Raw genomic sequence first — 21591 nt, 5'->3', positions numbered from 1 at the left:
AGAGGGAGAGGTGAGAGAGAGAGAGTGGAGAGAAAGAGGGAGAGAGCAGCGAGAGAGCGGGAGAGTAAAGAGAGAGAGAGAGAGAGAGAGAGAGAGCGGGAGAGAGCGGGAGAGTGTAAAGAGAGAGAGAGAGAGCGGGAGAGAGCGGGAGAGTGTATAGAGAGAGAGAGAGAGAGAACGGGAGAGAGCGGGAGAGAGCGGGAGAGCGGAGAGAGAGAGAGAGAGAGAGAGAGAGAGCGGGAGAGAGCGGGAGAGTGTAGAGAGAGAGAGAGAGAGAGAGAGAGAGAGAGCGGGAGAGAGCGGGAGAGCGGACAGAGAGGGGGAGAGAGCGGTGTATCGTGTTGTTACTTGCAAGCAAAGCACCAAGGCACATTCCTTGTATGTATACATACTTGGCTAATAAAATGCATTCAATTCAATTCAATTCAAAGCAAAGCCATCGTTGAGGTGGGTATCCATGTTGTTCAGGTGTTCCAGAGATGATTGTAGGGCCAGGGAGATGACATCATCCATGGGCTTGTCGTGACGGTCGGCCAACTGCTGTAGGTCAAGGCTGCTTGGTGGGCTGGATTCAATGTGTGCCATAACGAGAAGGATGGCTCCAGAACTGTTAACATTTCATCAGGCACTTGGATATGCTCTGTTCTGGCCCATTGGAAAATGTTCCAATACTGCCAATCTTTTCAGATCTGAAGGACAATTAATGGCATTTAGTTTTCATGTCTATTGCATTTTTGCACGCAGCAGGGAACACCGTTTGTGAAGTCAGTCTGAAGAAGGGTCTCGACCCGAAACGTCACCCATTCCTTCTCTCCTGAGATGCTGCCTGACCCGCTGAGTTACTCCAGCATTTTGTGAATAAATACCTTCCATTTGAAGGATAAGAAAATAACTGCAGATGCTGGTACAAATCGAAGGTATTTATTCACAAAATGCTGCTGAGTTACTCCTGCATTTTGTGAATAAATACCTTCCATTTGAAGGATGTCATCTTGTTTTTTTTCTCCTCATGGCTTGACTTGCATGTAGGGCTCATAAAATGAGATGCACTGGCTTTGAACAGAAGCACCAATCTCCTTCACAGAAGGACAATGAAGGTATCGGCTCACAGGTTCATCACACAACTGACTACAGCCAGTTTTCACATATATAGAGGGTAACTAGACCAAGTGGACCCATTGGGCCCAAACCTCTCCTGCATTGGTGGAGCACCTTCACCTCCCTCCCCCCCTCCCCTCCCCTCTCCCCCCTCTCTCCCCTCTCCCCCCCCCCCCCTCTCCTTCCACCCCCTCCCCTCCCTCCACCCCACTCTGATTCTTCCTCTGACGTGGCAGGGATGACCTGATGCGATGGGCAGTTGTGCAGTTTGTGTGATGATTCACTCCTGCCTTCCACACAAAGCGCCCGTCCGCTCCCGGTGCATGGCCCTGCGGTTCTCAATATGATCTCAAATGTTACTCCTTCACTTGAACAGAAACGAACCAGAGATTCTCAGGAGATTGACACAAAATCTACTGGAGTAATGTCTGAAGAAGGGTCTCGACCCGAAACATCACCCATTGCTTCTCTCCAGAGTGGATTAATTAAACCAAAAATAATTGATGTACAAAAAGCAAACTGCAAGGGGGAAATTAGCTAATCAGGCACCATCTGTGGAGAGAAATGGACAATTGATGTTTCAAGTTAAGTACCTTCCTCCCCCCCGACTGAAAGGGCAGATAGGAAATAGCAAGTACAAAGAGGGGCGAGGCCAGAGTTTGCATGGAGCAGATGGATTCAGGTGAAAACGGGTGAATCGGTGGCAGGCGGCAGGTGGGGGAGTGGTGTGGATAATAACAGAACCTGGGACAGGATTGGCGGAGGTAACCAGGAGCTGAGGGGAATGGGAAATGGACACAAAAAGCTGGAGTAACTCAGCAGGACAGGCAGCATCTCTGGGGAGAAGGAATGGCTGACGTTTCAGGTCGAGACCCTCCAAGAAGGGAGTCATTGCCGATTGTCTGTTATAACCGAGTAAAGTATTATCATTGTAGGTAGTTGAAAAGAAGAACCGCAGGTGACGGTTAATACACAAAGTGCTGGAGTAACTCAGCAGGTCAGGCAGCATCTCTGGAGAACATGGACACAGAGTGCTGGAGTAACTCAGCGGGTCAGGCAGCATCTCTGGAGAACGTGAATAGGTGACCCTTCTTCAGACTGATTCAATCTGCTGAGTTACTCCAGCACTTTGTGTCGTTTCACCTTGAAGCAGTGCGCGGTGGTCTGCACCAGCGAGCCCTTCTCTACCCACGGGCACGGTCTGGGTGAAGCGGCTGTTGTCGCGGCTCACGTTGTAGCCCCTGGAGACAGCGCTCCCTTCAGGCCGCCGCCACCGACGGGTCCACCCTCTCCTCTCTCCAGCTGCCGCTTCCAAGGCGGAGTATGTCAGCGACTCCCGGGGAAATGGAGGAGGCCGCGGTGTGGTGGGGTGGGGTGGGGTGTGGTGGGGTGGGGTGGGGTGGGGTGTGGTGGTGTGGGGTGGGGTGGGGTGTGGTGGGGTGGGGTGGGGTGTGGTGGGGTGGGGTGGGGTGGGGTGGGGTGGGGTGTAGTGGGGTGGGGTGGGGTGGGGTGGGGTGGGGTGTGGTGGGGTGGGGTGGGGTGGGTTGAGGCTGAGGAAACAGAGGAGGAGGTGGCGATCGGGGGGGGTGCGGGCAGAGTGATGGGCCGAGGGGAAGGTGCAGCAGTTGGGAGAGGAGGGAAGCCCCGCAGTGACCGAGCGAGTCCTGTTGGTGGCGGCGGCCTGAAGCCAATCGCTGTCCCCAGGGGCTACAACGTGAGCCGCAACAGCAGCCGGCGAACCGGACCTTGCGGTGGGGCTCGCTGAAGAGTGGCTCGATGGAGCACTTTGCAAGTCGGGGGTGGCGTCAGAAGCCGGGACTCTGAACGGCCAGGGAGGTCGTGCTGGCCAAGGATGCCATGGGCAGGTCCATCCACTACATCTGAAATCCGTTATAATGGTGTCCGTTCAAATGAGGGTTGACTGTTCCCAATGCCTGCTGTCGCATTGTTAACATTCTGTAAGATTGAATAAACTTGTACGGTATAATGGACCAGTTGGTAAATTCGTAAAGCTGCAATCTAAATCAAGATCAGCTGTCTGGATTAAGCATCCAGCATCTAACCATAACAACTCAGTTCCCAATGCTCTCTGTCATTCTGCTCTCCAACCTGCCTGCCTTTGCGCTTCATTAGAATCTCAGCCAGAATTGAGAGCTCAAATCACTGAAATCTTGAGTGCAAATCTTGAATCTGAACTGCAATCACCCATCCACCCTTAAATCTGACATAGGGTGCATAGGGGCCCTTAAATCTGACATAGGGGCCTCCTCCTGCACCTATTGTCTATTGTCTAACACAGTAGCACAGCTGGTTGAGCTGCTGCCTCACGGTGCCAGAGACCGGGGTTCAATCCTTACCTCAGCTGCTACCTGCGTGGAGTTTGCGCATCTCACCGTGGCCGCATGGGTTTTCCTCCGGATGCTCCGGTTTGCCCCCACGTCCAAATTGGGATAACATCGAATCTAGAACGAAGAGAATCCTCTCCAGAGATGCTGCCTGTCCTGCTGAGTTACCAGCTGCTTTTTGTGTCTTATCTTCAGTTTAAACCACCAGCATCTGCAGTTCCTTCGTACATGGAACGAGTATAAACGGGTGATTGATTTCACAAAATGCTGGAGTAACTCAGCGGGTCAGGCAGCATCTCAGGAGAGAAGGAATGGGCGACGTTTCGGGTCGAGACCCTTCTTCAGACTGAAGAAGGGTCTCGACCCGAAACGTCACCCATTCCTTCTCTCCTGAGATGCTGCCTGACCCGCTGAGTTACTCCAGCATTTTGTGAATAAATCGACTTGTACCAGCATCTGCAGTTATTTTCTTATACTGCTGTCTACATTGGTTACCCATGTTCTGAGATAAAAAAGTAAGACAGGACCTAGTATCAATGCCATCTTCATGTATGCCATGGCATATATATATATATTTATACACACCGATCAGCCAAAACATTATGACCACTGACAGGTGAAGTGAATAACATTGATTATCTTGTTACAATGGCACCTGTCAAGGGGTGGGATATATTAGGCAGCAAGTGAACAGTCAGTTCTTGAGGTTGATGTGTTGGATGCAGGAGAAATGGGAATGCATCCAGCATTTTGTGAAATAAATACCTTTGATTTGTACCAGCCTCTGCAGTTATTTTCCTACACCACAGTTGATTGATGGTCAGCGAGGACACCCTGGGCTGAAGGGCCCGTTTCTAAGCTGCATCACTAAACCGAACTAAAGTAAATCGTGTATATACCCAATGTTGAAACTAACAGGTTCGATTTTCTTCTGAGCGTTGCAGTAAGAGAAAACTTAAACTTTGCACCTTGGAACTGCAGTGAACCTTCAGTGTGGCGATTTCGGAAGCCCAATGCTAAACCTAATGTTGTGAAGACTGATTGTTCTGAACAAGTAACAAGATACTGATGCCTGCTCATGAGCACATGGATGTTTATATTTTATAGGGTGAAGAGGAAGGGCCGAGGCAGCGTAGAGCCTCCAGTCCTGGATCCTTTGCATCTCTTGGCTACGGACGCTATACACCAAATTGGTCTCGTTCACCACAACATTTCCACAGACCAGGTAATAATTGCCCTGTTATAGTATCTCCTCTTAAAGAACAACCAAACAGAAAATATCATTAGGTTTTCTGCTTCCCAGTCACCAACGAAACTGACTAAATAAATACCTACATCGAACCAAAGAATCAATAGACAATAAACAATAGGTGCAGGAGGAGGCCTTTCGGCCCTTCGAGCCAGCACCGCCATTCAATGTGATCATGGCTGATCATCCACAATCAGTACCTCGTTCCTGCCTTCTCCCCATACCCCCTGACTCCGCTATCCTTAAGAGCTCTATCTAGCTCTCTCTTGAATGCATTCAGAGAATTGGCCTCCACGGCCTTCTGAGGCAGAGAATTTTCTTTGTCTTTCAATATATGACATTCCCGCCATTCCGGGAATTAACCTAGTAAACCTACGCTGCACGCCCTCAATAGCAAGAATGTCCTTCCTCAAATTTGGAGACCAAAACTGCACACAGTACTCCAGGTGCGGTCTTACCAGGGCCCTGTACAACTGCAGAATGACCTCTTTGCCTCTATACTCAACATTCCATTGGCTTTCTTCACTGCCTGCTGTTCCTGCATTCTTCCTTTCAGTAACTGATGCACTAGGACACCCAGATCTCATTGTACGTCCCCTGTTCCTAACTTGCACCATTCAGATAATACTCTGCCTTCCTATTCGTACCACCAAAGTGGATAACCTCACACTTATCCACATTAAACTGCATCTGCCATGCATCCGTCCACTCACATAACCTGTCCAAGTCATCCTGCAACCTCATAGCATCTTCCTCACAGTTCACACTGCCACCCAGCTTTGTATCATCTGCAAATTTGCTAATGGTACTTTTAATCCCTTCATCCAAGTCATAAAAATAAAACGCTGTCTGTTGGAAAATCCAATGAGGATCACAGAGAATTAGCTTTTATGGTCGAATTGCTATTCTGTGCCTTCACTGAAAGGATGTTTCACTGAGCCAGCAAAATTGATTCCAGGAGATTCCAATGAGCTTTATTCTAACCACGGAGGTGTAAAAGATGATGAAAGGTGAATCGCTGCAATTGCCAGCATTTCCATTCAGATTCCGGGGCGGGCTCATCCTGCAGCGGGGTCAGAACCTGCATTGACTTCAATGGAGATTATAGGCCCGTTGATAACAAGCAAAGGGAAAAGTAAGACACAAAATGCTGGTGTGACTCTGGCAGCACCTCCGGAGAGAAGGAATGGGTGACGTTCCGGGTCAAGACTCTTCTTCAGTCTGACGTTTCGGGTCAAGACCCTTCTTCAGTCAGAAGACCCGAAAGGTCACCCGTTCCTTCTCTCCCGAGATGCTGCCTGACCCGCTGAGTTACTCCAGCATCTTGTGTCTTATCTCCGATGTAAAAGGCATCTGCAGTTCCTTCCTACACAAAGGAAAAAGTAAGTTTCTCTTCTTATTAGTTCTATTCAGTTCATCGTTTAAAATTAATATCTCTAATTTGTTTTCGTAGCTGATTTGATTTCAATAGTTTTTAGAGGTCTCTGAATGTCAGGCATACTTCAAAACGTTAAAACAAGGGGGTGGGCCGTTTAAATCTGAGATGAGCTGACATCCCTTCTCTGAGGGTCATTAATACTTAGGACTCTCTTGCTCAAAAGGGCGGTGGAAGCATTGTGAATAGTTTTAACAGTACTAAACAGATCAGGGTGCTATGTTACTAGAAGTAGGTGGCCATGTGACGTTGAGGCTGCAATCCAATCAGCTGCGATCTTGTTGAATGATGGAGCGGACTGGAGATGTTGAGTGTCCTAGTTTGTATGTTGTTAGGGGACAATTGCAACGGCAGACTGGGCAATGGAGGTCATGAACGAATGGACGATGAAGTGGATTGGGAAAGTAACATTAGTTGTTGGATGTGTAATGTTCTGCAGCAAATACGATTTGTTTTTGCATGTTTCCCTAACACTGAGCTCAGGTAGTAAACCAGCCCTGTGGTTACCTGGCTTATCACAGCTGCTTTTTTGAAATGGAGGAACAATAGTCTTCCAGCACCTCACTTGCACAGACGTCCATCAGGGCCCCAGCTATCTCCACTTTGCTTTCACTAGCAACATTCACTTTTCACTTTCACCCAGGCCCGGAAATGTATCGACTCTTATACATCCAATAACATCCTTCTGAAAACCTAGCTGCTCCACGAGCCCTTCCCTGAACTCACTACCTCCCATGTCCGAGGTATTTATTCACAAAATACTGCAGGTCAGGCAGCATCTCAGGAGAACATGGACACAGAGTGCTGGAGTAACTCAGCGGGTCAGGCAGCATCTCAGGAGAACATGGACACAGAGTGCTGGAGTAACTCAGCGGGTCAGGCAGCATCTCAGGAGAGAAGGAATGGGTGATGTTTCGGGTCGAGACCCTTCTTCTGACCTCCCATGTCCTTCTCGGTGAATACAGTTGAGAAATATTCATGTCAACACTTGCCCACACCCCTTGGCTCCACACATAAATGACCCCAAAGGGATGCTATTCTTTCCCTGCCTAACTTCTTGCTCCTGGTATACTAAAAAAAATGTCTTTAATGTAAAGGATATTTCGTGACTCCTTTTTAGTTTAGTTTAGATTAGAGATATAGCGCGGAAACAGGACCACCGAATCCGCCCCGCACATTAACACTGTCCTACACACACTTGGGACAATTTTACATTTATACATTTATACCAAGCCAATTAACCTATAAACCTGTACGTCTTTGGAGTGTGGGACGAAACCGAAGATCTCGGAGAAAACCCACGCAGGTCATGGGGAGAACGTACAAACTCCGTACAGACAGCACCCGTAGTCGGGATCGAACCTGGGCCTCTGGCGCTGTAAGGCAGTAGATAGAAACATAGAAAATAGGTGCAGGAGTAGGCCATTCGGCCCTTTGAGCCAGCACCCCCATTCAATATGATCATGGCTGATCATCCTAAATCAGCACCCCGTTCCTGCTTTCTACCCATATCCATTGATTCCGTTAGCCCTAAGAGCTATATCTAACCCTCTCTTGAATACATCCGCTGAAGTTCTCCCGCTGTGCCACTGTTCCGCCCTCTTAATTTCTTTAGGTTCTCTCCCACACTATATTTCTCCTCCAGTCCTAGTTATCGATCTCTGCCATATGTTTTTTTTTAAATTTCCTCATCAATATCCGGCACGGTGGCACAGCGGTAGAGTTGCTGCCTTACAGCGAATGCAGCGCCTGAGACTCAGGTTCGATCCTGACTACGGGCGCCGTCTGTACGGAGTTTGTACGTTCTCCCCGTGAACTGCGTGGGTTTTCTCCAAGATCTTCGGTTTCCTCCCACACTCCAAAGACGTACAGGTATGTAGGTTAATTGACTGGGTAAAATTTAAAAATTGTCCCTAGTGTGTGTAGGATAGTGTTAATGTGCGGGGATCGCTGGGCGGCGCGGACCCGGTGGGCCGAAGGGCCTGTTTCCACGCTGTATCTCTAAATCTAAAAAGAAATCTAAATCCTTTGTCATCCAAGGTTCCCTCACCTTACCAGCTAGGCATTTCACTCTTTACACATGTTAGCCCAGAACACGTGAACACGTGTCAACACGTCTTTCAAAAGGATGTCGCTTGTCAAATGCCTTTTATCCCACAAGCAACTGCTGCCTATCGACACTCATCAGGTCTTCCCCAACGCGGCTGAAACGATGATGAAGTGAGATTGGGAAATTAAAATCTAATTTAAAGTGAAATTAAAATTCAATGATTTTATTTTATTTATTTATTTTCCGGTCAATACAATACAACAGATTGACCATACAATCTGTTGTGAAAGTTAAATAGTGCAAAATCATTGTATCAAAAAATAAAACAATATAATCGCACATGATATTTTCTGACTGTAAAAAAAGGTGTAGGCTGAAGCCAAAGCTTATTGTGCGTCCCCCTTCATACTGAACAAAATATAATTAAAAAACACACAACATCATAAGTCAGAAGCAGATAAACAAAACATAGAAAGAAACACAAATATAGTCAAGAACCATCATTTCTGTCCTGTTAGTCATTTCTCAGTGCTGATCACATATTTTGTGTCTTTCAAATATAATATTTTTGAACATTTTCTTGAATTTACATGTATTACTACACTCTTTTAATTCATTGTTGAGTTAAAGTATTCCATAATGGTGGTGAAATCTCCCTCTTAATTTAGTTTCCTGGGCCTGACTTAGCATTGAATGAATTATTTTAATTTACACTTCCTGATTATAACATCGACTCATTTGATTTGAATGATGCACATAATTTGCTTCATGGCTCAGGTCCCATATGTCCTGTGGTGAACAACATGTTGATTTTATTTCCTATAACACCAATTTCCAATGCAGTCTTACAGAAATTAAAAGGACAAGGGAAGATCTGACAAATGTCAGACTCTGTTCATTTGTCGACTTCACAAATAATGGAACATGAATTTCCTTGAGTCTTTGAGAAAGATTATTGATCTGTGGAAAATTACTCGGGGCAAAAAATTCCTTTGATGCTTACCAAAAGAAAGATTCAATTGAATAATTATCCTCTACAAATCTCTACAAATTTCCATCTCAAGGCAGTCATATCACAATATATTGTCTAGTGTGTTGGACTGAAACTTTTGCATTAGAAGGTACATGGTTCCCTAAAGTTGCATGTCAGATAGACAATGGGGTGTTGAAGACAGAAACATAGAAAATAGGTGCAGGAGGAGGCCATTTGGCCCTTCGAGCCAGCACCGACATTCATTGCGATCATGGCTGATCATCCACAATCAGTAACCCGTGCCTGCCTTCTCCCCATATCCCTTGATTCCACTAGCCCCTAGAGCTCTATCTAACTCTCTTTTAAATTCATCCAGTGAATTGGCCTCCACTGCCTTCCATGGCAGAGAATTCCACAGATTCACAACTCTCTGGGTGAAAAAGTTTTTTCTCACCTCAGTTTTAAATGGCCTCCCCTTTATTCTTAGACAGTGGCCCCTGGTTCTGGAATCCCCCAACATTGGGGACATTTTTCCTACATCTAGCTTGTCCGGTCCTTTTATAATTTTATATAGGATGTTTGGCATGCTTGACATCCAGAACAAGGGGCTACAGTTTAAGAATAAGGGTTAGGCCATTTAGAACGGAGATGAGGAAGAACTTTTTCAGTCAGAGAGTGGTGAAGGTGTGGAATTCTCTGCCTCAGAAGGCAGTGGAGGCCAGTTCGTTGGATGCTTTCAAGAGAGAGCTGGATAGAGCTCTTAAGGATAGCGGAGTGAGGGGGTATGGGGAGAAGGCAGGAACGGGGTACTGATTGAGAGTGATCAGCCATGATCGCATTGAATGGCGGTGCTGGCTCGAAGGGCTGAATGGCCTACTCCTGCACCTATTGTCTATTGTCTATTGCTTGTTTTCATTGGGATGGGTATTGAGTACAAACGTTAGGACATCACGATGCAGCTATACAACTCTTTGATTAGACCACATGTGAACATAGAACTACTGTAGTATGAATGGGTGATAATTTGCCGACATGGATTCGGGGGGTTTAAGGGATTGTTCCATGCTTTATCTTTCAATCTGACTACTGTGTGCAGTTTTGGTTACGCAGCTTTAGGGTGGATGTTTTTAAGTTGGAAATCATGCAAAAGAGATTCACCACAATGTGCTGGGGGAACTCAGTGGATCAGGCAGCATCTGTGGAGGGAATAGACAGATGGCGTTTTGGGTTAGAACTCTTCTTGGGACTGATTGGAGTAGGAGGAAGAAAGCTGGAAGAGAGACCTGGGGGCAAGACAAAGCTGGCAAGCGATAGATGGATGCAGGTGAGGGGGCAGGGTTGGTTTGGTAGATTGGTAGAGTGAGTAACAAAAGCTAGAAATGAAAAGAAGAACATCGTGTCAGATAAGGTACAGCAGGCAGTGAAGAAAGCGAACAGCATGTTGGCCATAACGAGAGGAGTTGAGTATAGGAGCAAAGAGGTCCTTCTGCAATAGACAATAGGTGCAGGAGTAGGCCATTCGGCCCTTTGAGCCAGCACCGCCATTCAATGTGATCATGGCTGATCATCCACAAACATTACCCCGTTCCTGCCTTCTCCCCGTACCCCCTGACTCCGCTATCCTTAAGAGCTCTATCTAGCTCTCTCTTGAATGCATTCAGAGAACTGGCCTCCACAGCCTCCACAGAGGCAGAGAATTCCACAGATTCACAACTCTCTGACTGAAAATGTTTTTCCTCATCTCCGTTCTAAATGGCATACCCCTTATTCTTAAACTGTGGCTACTTGTTCTGGACTCCCACAACATTGGGAACATGTTTCCTGCCTCTAACGTGTCCAACCCCCTTAATAATCTTATAAGTTTCGATAAGATCCCCTCTCATCCTTCTAAATTCCAGTACAGGGCCCTAGTGAGAACACACCTGGAGTATTGTGTGCAGTTTTGGTCTCCTAATTTGAGGAAGGACACTCTTGCTATTGAGGGAGTGCAGCGTAGGTTCACGAGGTTAATTCCCGGGATGGCGGGACTGTCAAATGATGAAAGAATGGAGCGACTGGGCTTGTATTCACTGGAATTTAGAAGGATGAGTGGGGATCTTAAAGAAATTATTAAGGGATTGGACACACTCGATGCAGGAAACATGGTCCCGATGTTGGGGGAGTCCAGAACCAGGGGACACAGTTTAAGAGGAAGGGGTCGGCCATTTAGAACGGAGATGAGGAAAACCTTTTTCACCCGGAGAGTTGTGAATTTGTGGAATTCTCTGCCTCAGAAGGCAGTGGAGGCAGACTCACTGGATGCATTCAAAAAGGCTAGAGGAATCAAGGGATGTGGGGAGAGGGCAGGAACGGGGTACTGAATGTGGATGATCAGCAATGGTCACATTGAATGGCAGTGCTGGCTCGAAGGGCCGAATGGCCTACTCCTGCACCTATTGTGTGTGTATCAATAAGGGAAGAAGGGAAAGAGTAAAATGTAAAGCCGGAGGACAGGAAATAGGTGGAGGAGGATAGGGGGAGGGGAGTAAGGGGAAGATGGAAGTGATGGGGAATGAGCAATGGAAGACGAGCACATGAACCTTTGTCTCAGCTGGAAGAACTGCTCGGGACCCTGGATGGAACTGAGCGCGGAGGTACAGGTGTTACATTGTCCTGTGGTTGTGGGGAAGGTACCTGGAGAGTTGACAGGTATGGTGGGGAAGGAAATTAGCGAACCAAGGAGTTGCAGAGGGATTGGGTCACTACAGAAAGTGGAACCGGGTGAGGACGGAAAGATGTGACTGGTGGTGGCATCACGTTGAAGGTGGCGGATTCTGCCTCTGCACTTAAGGGCGGAGCAGTGGACCAGCGGTAAAGTCGCTGCCTTGCAGCACCAGGAACCAGAGTTTGAACCTGTCTGTACAGGGTGCTGCCTGTACGGAGTTTGCACGTTCTCCCTGTGACTGCGTGGGTTTTGTCCGGGAGCTCCGGTTTCCTCCCACATTCCAAGGACGTGCTGGTTTGTAGGGTATTTGGCTTCTGTAAATTGTCCCGAGTGTGTAGGATGGGACTAGTGACCATTGGGCCGGCACGGACTAGGTGGGTCGAAAGGTCTGTTTCCACACAGTATCTCTAAACTAAACTAAACCTCTCTTAACTAAACCCATCCAGGGCCCCAGCAGCCCTTCCAGGTGAGACAGAGGTCTTTAAGTAGATGTAAAGTGGTGAGGAATGTTGTTACTGAATGTACCTGAACTGATGTACAGCACTTTGGTCAACGTGGGTTGTTTTTAAATGTGCTATACAAATAAAATTGACTTGACTTGACTTGTTAAAATTCGTGAGAAGGTGCTTTGGAGTAATATAACTTTTTTAATACTTCCCTGTGTTGACCAGGGCCACTGACATAGACATCAAAAGGAGGTAGAATGGATAATTCACACATGGATTCATGGAATGGATAATGGTAGAATGAATAATGGATGGATGGATGAGGGGGGACCTCATTGAAAGTTACTGAATAGTGAAAGGTCTGGATAGAGTGGATGTGGAGAGGATGTTCCCACCAGCGGGATTGTCTGGGACCAGAGGCCATAGCTTCAGAATAAAAGGACGTACCTTTAGGAAAGAGATGAGGAGGAATTTCTCAAGTGAATCTGTGGAATTCATTGCCACAGATGGCTGTGGAGGACGTCAATGGATATTTTTAAGGCGCAGATTGACATATTCTTGATTAGTATGGGTGACAATAGACAATAGACAATAGACAATAGGTGCAAGAGTAGGCTTTATGGGGAGAATGCAGGAGAGTAGTGTTGAGAGGGAAATTTAGACCAACCCAGATTGAATGGTAGAGTAGACTTGATGGGCCGAATGGCCTAGTTCTGCTCCTGTAAATTATGAACATAATTCCTTAGGCAAGCAGAAAAACAGTGACATACCAATGTATTTTTTTGGAGATTATTATTGATAAAGGCCAGGAAGCAGACCGGTTTATTTACGTTCCAAGCAACGCCGTGTTTCTGAGTAATAAACTTTGAAAGTGATGAATATTATTTAAGAAATATGTGAGAGACTACACCCAATCTCATCGCCAGTCCTTGTTCGCAAATGCATTTAAGCAATCCTTTTTTCAACTTGCAACCTTTTTATTCTGCTCAGTGCTCACCTCTGCTGGTATTCATTCCCTGCATACTGGTAGTTACAGCTCCTTGTCAACACACTGCAGCCTTCCATCCTCTCTCACACCTAACTATGTTCCATATTTTAAAGGTAAGTTGCATGTGCTGTACTAGACAAGATGGTCTACCTTGTAACCTATTCACAGAGATAGGGGCAATGCATGTTTGTTCAGCAACTTGATGTCAGCATATTGCCTTGGGAATTAATGCACTGATTTCTGGTACAAGGAACTTTTGTGTTATTTTTAATGTTTTTAATAATATTTTTCATAGAAACATAGAAAATAGGTGCAGGAGTAGGCCATTCGGCCCTTCGAGCCTGTACGCACCGCCATTCAATATGATCATGGCTGATCATCCAACTCAGTATCCCGTACCTGCCTTCTCTCCATACCCCCTCTAACTCCCTCTTAAATATAGCCAATGAACTGGCCTCAACTACCTTCTGTGGCAGAGAATTCCACAGATTCACCACTCTCTGTGTGAAAAAAAACGTTCTCATCTCGGTCCTAAAAGACTTCCCCCTTATCCTTAAACTGTGACCCCCTTGTTCTGGACTTCCCCAACATCGGGAACAATCTTCCTGTATCTAGCCTGTCCAACCCCTTAAGAATTTTGTAAGTTTCTATAAGATCCCCCCTCAATCTTCTATATTCCAGCGAGTACAAGCCGAGTCTATCCAGTCTTTCTTCATATTAAAGTCCTGCCATTCAGTTACATTTTTTTCCCAATCTTCACTTTTTGATACATTTCAGACTGCATTCAAAAATGCAGAAATCTGTCCACCAATTTTGCAGCACATCTGTGTTTTTCCAGTGGTTAAAATTAACCCTATTATTAATTCATCCCAAATTATCTCAAAAATGGATAGTCAATATTACCACCAGCCATGCCTATTTTGGTTGAGTTGCTGCAAACATTTTTTACATACTGGGCATGTTTTTATAATTAGCAGCTAATGCGTCATAGTTTGCACATTCTTTCTAACACAGTGCTACACAGTATGTCCTTCCTTTAATAATTAATATATTAATTCCAATTGCAGCCTGCATAAGAATCAAATGAAAGCACAGGAAAGGACTGAAGATAATCAAAGAACAAAGCAAACATGATCATGAGTGTAGTTACTCCAGCATTTTGTGTCCATCTATGATTATCACAAGGATACACATATAGAAAGGAAGCGAAAATCGCAAGGGCTTTGTACAAGAACAATTGGAGTTGCTACGGCTTTCGAAAGATCCCAAATCTTGATACGTAATTCCAGCATCACAGCATGCTCCATTTGGGGGGAATCTAAAAGAAAAACTGTGCCTGGATTATCGACCACTTTTTGTATTGCCCTTTCAGCCTGGAAGTAAGGCCAGATAATTTGTGAGGCCATTTTATAGCAACCAAAATCCAGATACCATTTTCCTCAGAACTTTTAGTTTAGTTTAGAGATACAGCGCGAAAACAGGCCCTTTCGGCCCGCTAGGTCCTCGCCAACCAGCGATCCCCACACATTAACACTGTCCTATACCCATGAGGGACAATTTAAAAAAAAACATTTACCAAGCCAATTAACCTACCATGGAGTGTGGGAAGAAACCGAAGATCTCGGAAAAAAACCCACGCAGGTCATGGGGAGAACGTACAAATTCCGTACAGACAGCACCCGTAGTCGGGATCGAACCCGGGTCTCCGGCGCTGCATTCGCTGCAAGGCAGCAACTCTACCGCTGCGCCACCATCATGCTGCCCTTGGAATGCTTTTATTTAATCACCAGAGGCTCAATGGTCCTGATGGATAGATTAACTTAAGATTTGCAGAAGCTGTTCCAATGCACAGACCTGACAAAGCATACTGATGTGTAAGAAGGAACTGCAGATGCTGGTTTAAACCGAAGAAAGACACCAAAAGCTGGAGTAACTCACCGGGGGCAGGCAGCATCTCTGGAGAGAAGGAGTGGGTGACATTTCGGGTCTTCAGTCTGAACCAAAACGTCACCCATTCCTTCTCTCCAAAGCATAATAATAATAACTCATCCATAATGAAAACATCAAATAAGACATTATTAATGCTTCATCACTATGTACATTCAGGAAATAATGCTGCATAACATATATAAACACACTCCCATTGGGCGCTAGGCTCTGTGACAAATGATGAACACAACACATGTTGAGCATACTTGTTATTTGATGAGAACGTTTGAAAGTGCTTGAAATATAAAAGTTTAATTAAAGGGCACTTACGCTGATATGCTTGTACATTATCAAATAACCCTAAAACAGATTGAAATCTTTTATTAAATGCAGACCTGTTATTATGCAGTAATGCTAGAAAGGTGCAGGTATTATTTTCTTCTGATTATACTGACAAAATGCTATTGATCGGAATACAAATGATCTCATTTATTAATGGCTGACATCAAGGTAGCCTTGGTTGTCTTTGTGTGTGAGTAGTGTTGTCCTCGCCATCCCAGAGCTGAGATGGTTGTTTCGACTGCCTGCTAGTTTAATTGCTGCATCATCTGTTTTAGTTGTGTCAGGTGGCTCTATGTGTATTTGGTGTTTGTAGTGGTGGCAGCATTTATTTGTACGTCAATTCACTGGATGTAACGTTTACAAGGAAGATATTTCATTCAAATGTGAATAATTAGCACTGTACCATTGACGACGAAATGCTTTAAGATTTTCTATTGATATTTTATGGTGCAGAAGTAGTTTCAGCCAATGTTATGTAATGGCATTATAGAATTATACAGCACTCCATGATTACCCTTTGAAATAGATTTCACAGTAGATCTCTCTGATTTGTTCTTTCTGCAAATTTGTGTTTCTTTATCCCCCACTTTCATTGTTTAAGTTGTTGTTTTGAATGTATTTTGCACCATCCATTCAATATTACAAATCATAATACCATGCTGAATAAAAAATAAAGAAAATACTTTGCAGGTTATTAAATCAATCTCTTCAGGTTAATGACCATTTGGCTTGTGAAAATAATATCTGTTAATTTTATTTTCATTTCATTGCACCTCTGCCTCACCAAACTTATGCATTTTGCATTAAACTTGACTCTGAATCCCTTATAATCCTTCATACCCTTTGTTAAATATTCCCTCGAAGCAAAAAAATGTTCACACCTCCATTCTGTTGAAAAGTCTCCAATCAATGCAAGGGCACATTGTACCGAATCTACACTGCACATACCATAAAGGTTTAAAATAAGTGTGGTGACCAGAAATTAATTCAACGCTCCAGTTGATATATAACAAGTAACCCATAAACATTTATAAGAAAATAACTGCAGGTGCTGGTACAAATCGAAGGTATTTATTCACAAAATGCTGGAGTAACTCAGCAGGTCAGGCAGCATCTCGGGAGAGAAGGAATGGGCGACGTTTCGGGTCGAGACCCTTCTTCATGCTGAGTTACTCCAGCATTTTGTCAATAAATACCATAAACATTTATCATCGTTTCCTTATTTATGTTATTCCCACAAAGAGATCTGGTGTAATAAGAAATGGCTGGAGGAACTCAGAGGGTGGGGCAGCAATCCTGGAGGGAAATGGACAGATGACATTTCGGGTAAACAATTGGAAGTTATTGAATTGGTGAAGAGTGCTTGAGGTGTCCCAGATGTGGGTGGAGGGCGACTGGACAAGAGGGGATCAAATAGAATTGAGGTATTTCGAGATGAGTTTTGTGGAGCCGGGGCAGGCAGCAACTATGGGCTTGCTAGTATAGTCCTGTTTGGGAATTTTGGAAAGGAGAAAGAAGTGGATAGTGCATACTTGGGGATCGCCTAATATTGTGGATGAACTCCTCACCCACGTTTCCTCTGTTTCCCACAATTCTGCTCCTGCTCCCCGTTGCCCTCAGAGGGAACAAGGTTTGGAGATGCAGTGCGGAAACAAGCCCTTCGGCCCACCGAGTAGGCCATTCGGCCCTTCGAGCCAGCACTGCCATTCAATGTGATCATGGCTGATCATCCAAAATCAGCACCCCGTTCCTGCTTTCTCCCCATATCACTTGATTCTGTTACCCCTAAGAGCTTTATCTAACTCTCACTTGAAAACATCCAGTGAATTGGCCCCCACTCCCTTCTGACGCAGAGAATTCCACAGATTCACAACTCTCTGGGTGAAAAAGTTTTTCCTCATCTCAGTCCTAAATGGCCCACCCCTTATTCTTAAACTGTGACCCCCTGGTTCTGGACTCCCCCAACATCGGGAACATTTTTCCTGCATCTAGCCTGTTCAATCCCTTAATAATTTTAAATGTTTCTATAAGATCCCCTCTCATCCATCTAAATTCCAGTGATTACAAGCCCAGTCGATTCATTCTTTCATCATATGTCGGTCCCGCCATCCCGGGAATTATGTATGGCTACATAAATGACAGCAAATTCAAAATTTCCATGGTTAAAATTGCAGGTGTCAAATCCTGAGGTTGCTGATGGTTTTACAATGTAATGACAAAGGTTGCTATCATTTAAATTGTAAACACAGTCAGGTTAATTTAGGTCTCTGTATGGACATCACATTCTAATTTGGCTAAGATGTTTGGATCATAATCAGTAAAATTAAAAATAAATTAAAAACAGCCTATCTCCATAATGTTTCTTCACGAGCATCTAATAATTTTGTCCACATTGAAGTCTCGTTTTTATTAATGAGAAATCAGTAATTAACCACTTGATTTTTTTGTGTGGTATGCAAACTCAGATATGTCGTATATATTTTACCGATAAAATTGACATCTAAATCGGACTATTCTGTCAGCTTACATTAAACTCCCAATGTTTAACTCCCTTATATACACGCTTCTAGGTTTCCAAATTTTCTACAATGTATATTGCTTTAAAATGCTCAGATCACACAAACACTTGGTATATGATAATATGTATAAACAAATATTTGGGCAGTTAAGTATTAAGGGAAACTTAATACTTTAGTAATCTTTAATTAACTTAATTAACTTTAGTAATCTTTCATTTACCATATGTTTATGGAGAATCAGGCCATTCCTCCTAGTATCAACAGCTTAATGTAAATATATTATGATTCATTACAGTCGCCATTTAGCCCGGCTTCAAATACCGACGACCAAATGCATCAGAAAGATTCAAGTTATTGGTAAACAGTTGCAAGCGAGAATTTGTTTAATGATGAAATCAAGCTGAGGACCAATGCACAAAGCAATATTTTACCAATAAGGAATGTTTTTGATTGGTATAATTTTATATAATGCCTTAGATCAATCTAACTTTTGTTTCAAACTATAGTAGCCTTTTAGTGGTAAGATGGACAAGGGGAGGACATGAAGAATTAAGGAAAAATTACACCTGCCAACTGCAATTGAAAGCCCTCACCACATTTCCTTAGATACTATTGAAATATAAAATCTTAACTTTTCTTGGGAGTATGTTTCTACTTCCCTGGAAACATGGGCATTGCATCTTGGTTTTGGAAATGCATATCTCTTGCTTAGTTTCTTTGATTCTCACTGTGGCATTATAATCCTTTCATCACTTCCCCATTTGACTGCATCCCTCTGCTTCCCGTTTTCTGTTTCTCTACCTTCTTTGCTTTTCTCTTTGGAGGCAGTGAAAGTCGCCGGAGCACTCCCAGCTTATCCATGAACCTAGACAACAAATCTTATGTCCAGGCTCCCAGACATTTCCATGTCCCAGGTAGGCCTCACATTTGCGTTGCTGTTGTTTGACAAATATCTCTGCCCCCCTTTTTTTTTTTTTTAGTTTTTGCATTTGTACAAGAATATCTCAAATTCATTGCAATGCTAATTTTATGTTACGTATATCCTTTTGATTTTAAGGGTGCGGAAAATGAAATCACATTGAAAGATAACAGAGGATTGAAGTTATTGTTGGCCATATTATAATTTAAAGTGTAACGAATTTCTTTGATAGAAGTTTCAACCCATTTAAAATAAACTGCTTATAATATCAGTTCGTTATGTGGTAAAAGACTGCATTGTCTGGTTTTGTTGTTGAATTTTTTTAAATAGGTGTTTTATGGAATGCTCTTGGTTTGGTCCGAACTAAATCTGGAATAAGATCAGTTTGATTGAAGACACTTTCGATGTGCATTCTTTGAAAGAATAAATTATCTGATTACCTTTACCAAAACAAATTCATTGCACACTCATCAACACACAGATCAGGGCGGCACGGTGGCACATTGGTAGAGTTGCAGCACCAGAGACCCGGGTTCAATCCCGACTACGGGTGCTGTCTGTACGGAGTTTGTACGTTCTCCCCGTGACCTGCGTGGGTTTTCTCCGAGATCTTTGGTTTCCTCCCACACTCCAAAGACGTACAGGTTTGTAGGTTAATTGGCTTGGTAAATGTAAAAATTGTCCCTGGTGTGTGTAGGATAGTGTTAATGTGCGGGGATCGCTGGTCAGTACGGCATCAATGGGCCGAAGGGCCTGTTTCCGCGCTGTATCTCTAAACCAAACTAAACTAAAAAACTGAAAGAGAAGTTTACATTTCAAATTTGGGTCATAGTTGATGTACCTTTTCTTTTCTGAGATTTGGTTTCTGTTGATGACTTATTTCACATATTTTTGCACCAATACCATATATTCTGGTTAAAACAAAATCAATATGAACCCATGCATTATATTAAAGAGCAGAACATGCAACCATTTATTTATTGGGAACCTGCAATTGATACATTTGATTCAATACCCAGACTCGGATTTCTTGGACGATTAATCCTTGGCAAAATTTCTTTAATTGTTTTAGATTTAGAGATACAGCGCAGAAACAGGCCCTTCGGCCCACCGAGTCCGCGCCGCCCAGCGATCCCCACACATTAACACTATCCTACACACACTCGGGACAATTTTTACATTTACCCAGTCAATTAACCTACATCCCTGTACGTCTTTGGAGTGTGGGAGGAAACCGAAGATCTCGGAGAAAACCCACGCAGGTCACGGGAAGAACGTACAAACTCCGTACAGACGGCGCCCTTAGTCGGGATCGAACCTGAGTCTCCGGCGCTGCATTCGCTGTAAGGCAGCAACTCTACTGCTGCGCCACCGTGCTCTGTAACAGGAAGAGACAGGAAGCACACTAAGCCATACTGCTGGCAGGACAAAAAATATATATATATATTTGATGCAATAATAATAAAGACTGAAGTCTGCAGTGTTTTCCATAATTAACAAGTCTAATGTGAATTAAAAAACTCTTGATTGTATATGCAGTCTGATGTATGTGTTGATGAGTGTATGTTTGGTGCACAGATATCAACTGGAGAACTGGAAATAAAATGGTTTGTAATCATGGGTAAAAAGAAAATGCGTACCTTTATCAGATCTATTATCATAAATTACAATCTTAAGGTGCAATATAGTCAAATAATGACAAAGATGTTATTTGCATTTTCTAAAATGCTCGTTTTTAACCTGCAAATTGTTCACTATAATACTTTTAGGGGATAAGCAAAAGGTCAGAAAAGGCTTTCACCATTGCATTATGTGTTTGGTGAAATAAACTGTATGTTTCATTCATTTTGATTAAACCCCAGCATTGGATATTATGTACATTGTAGTGTGCCAAGTAGGCCGATCACGTCGGGGTCACCGGGGGGGGGGGGGGTCCTGTGGCGGCTCCCGAGGGTCGGGCCATACCACTCACCAGCCCCTCGAAGTCGGGAGGGGACCCACAATGTCCACGTGCAGGTGGTCAAATCGGCGGTTTGGCAGACCGATTTGACCACCTGCACGTGGACATTGTGGGTCCCCTCCCGACTTCGAGGGACTGGTGAGTGGTATGGCCCGACCCTCGGGAGCCGCCACAACATGGTGATTTCCTGTTGACTTGTCTAATAATTGAGATGAAAACAATTATCAGTAATAATCTAGAGACACAGGCGACTATAGATGTTGGTACCAGGAGCAATGAAAGGTCTGCTGGGGGATATCAGTGGGTTGGTCAAAAGTCTCAATGTTCTGAGTTGAAGCCTGGCATTGGGACATTGGGAAGTATGTAGCTGGGAATAGCTTAGCATTGCATGCTGAGGTTCCGTCATGAATTTATGTGATTACAAGATCAACAAGTTATCAAGCAAACAGGGCAAGATGAGCAAGTTTGCAGATGATACCAAAGTGGGTGGTTTTGCAGATAGTGAAGATGTTTGCGAAAAATTGCAGCAGGATCTTGATCGGTTGGCCAGGTGGGCTGAGGAATGGTTGATGGAATTTAATGCAGAGAAATGTGAGGTGTAGCATTTTCGGAAGTCTAACATGGGCAGGACCTA

The 21591-nt window shown here is 44.2% G+C and overlaps 1 protein-coding gene across 1 annotated transcript in view; it reads left to right on the top strand.

The window, feature by feature from the left end:
- ablim2 (actin binding LIM protein family, member 2) overlaps positions 1 to 21591 on the top strand; it is a 180332-nt gene that overhangs the window by 94250 nt on the left and 64491 nt on the right. Inside the window, exons 12-14 of the mRNA XM_078407171.1 lie at positions 4551 to 4668; positions 13291 to 13401; positions 18903 to 18992. Coding sequence (XP_078263297.1) covers positions 4551 to 4668; positions 13291 to 13401; positions 18903 to 18992 — 319 coding nt within the window. The remainder of the gene's footprint in view (positions 1 to 4550; positions 4669 to 13290; positions 13402 to 18902; positions 18993 to 21591) is intronic.

This window comes from Rhinoraja longicauda, chromosome 1 (genome assembly GCF_053455715.1).
Source record: "Rhinoraja longicauda isolate Sanriku21f chromosome 1, sRhiLon1.1, whole genome shotgun sequence".
Classification (NCBI taxonomy): Eukaryota; Metazoa; Chordata; class Chondrichthyes; order Rajiformes; family Arhynchobatidae; genus Rhinoraja; species Rhinoraja longicauda.
Note: the sequence above shows the minus strand (reverse complement) of the source record. Positions and strands in the feature narration are given on the sequence as shown.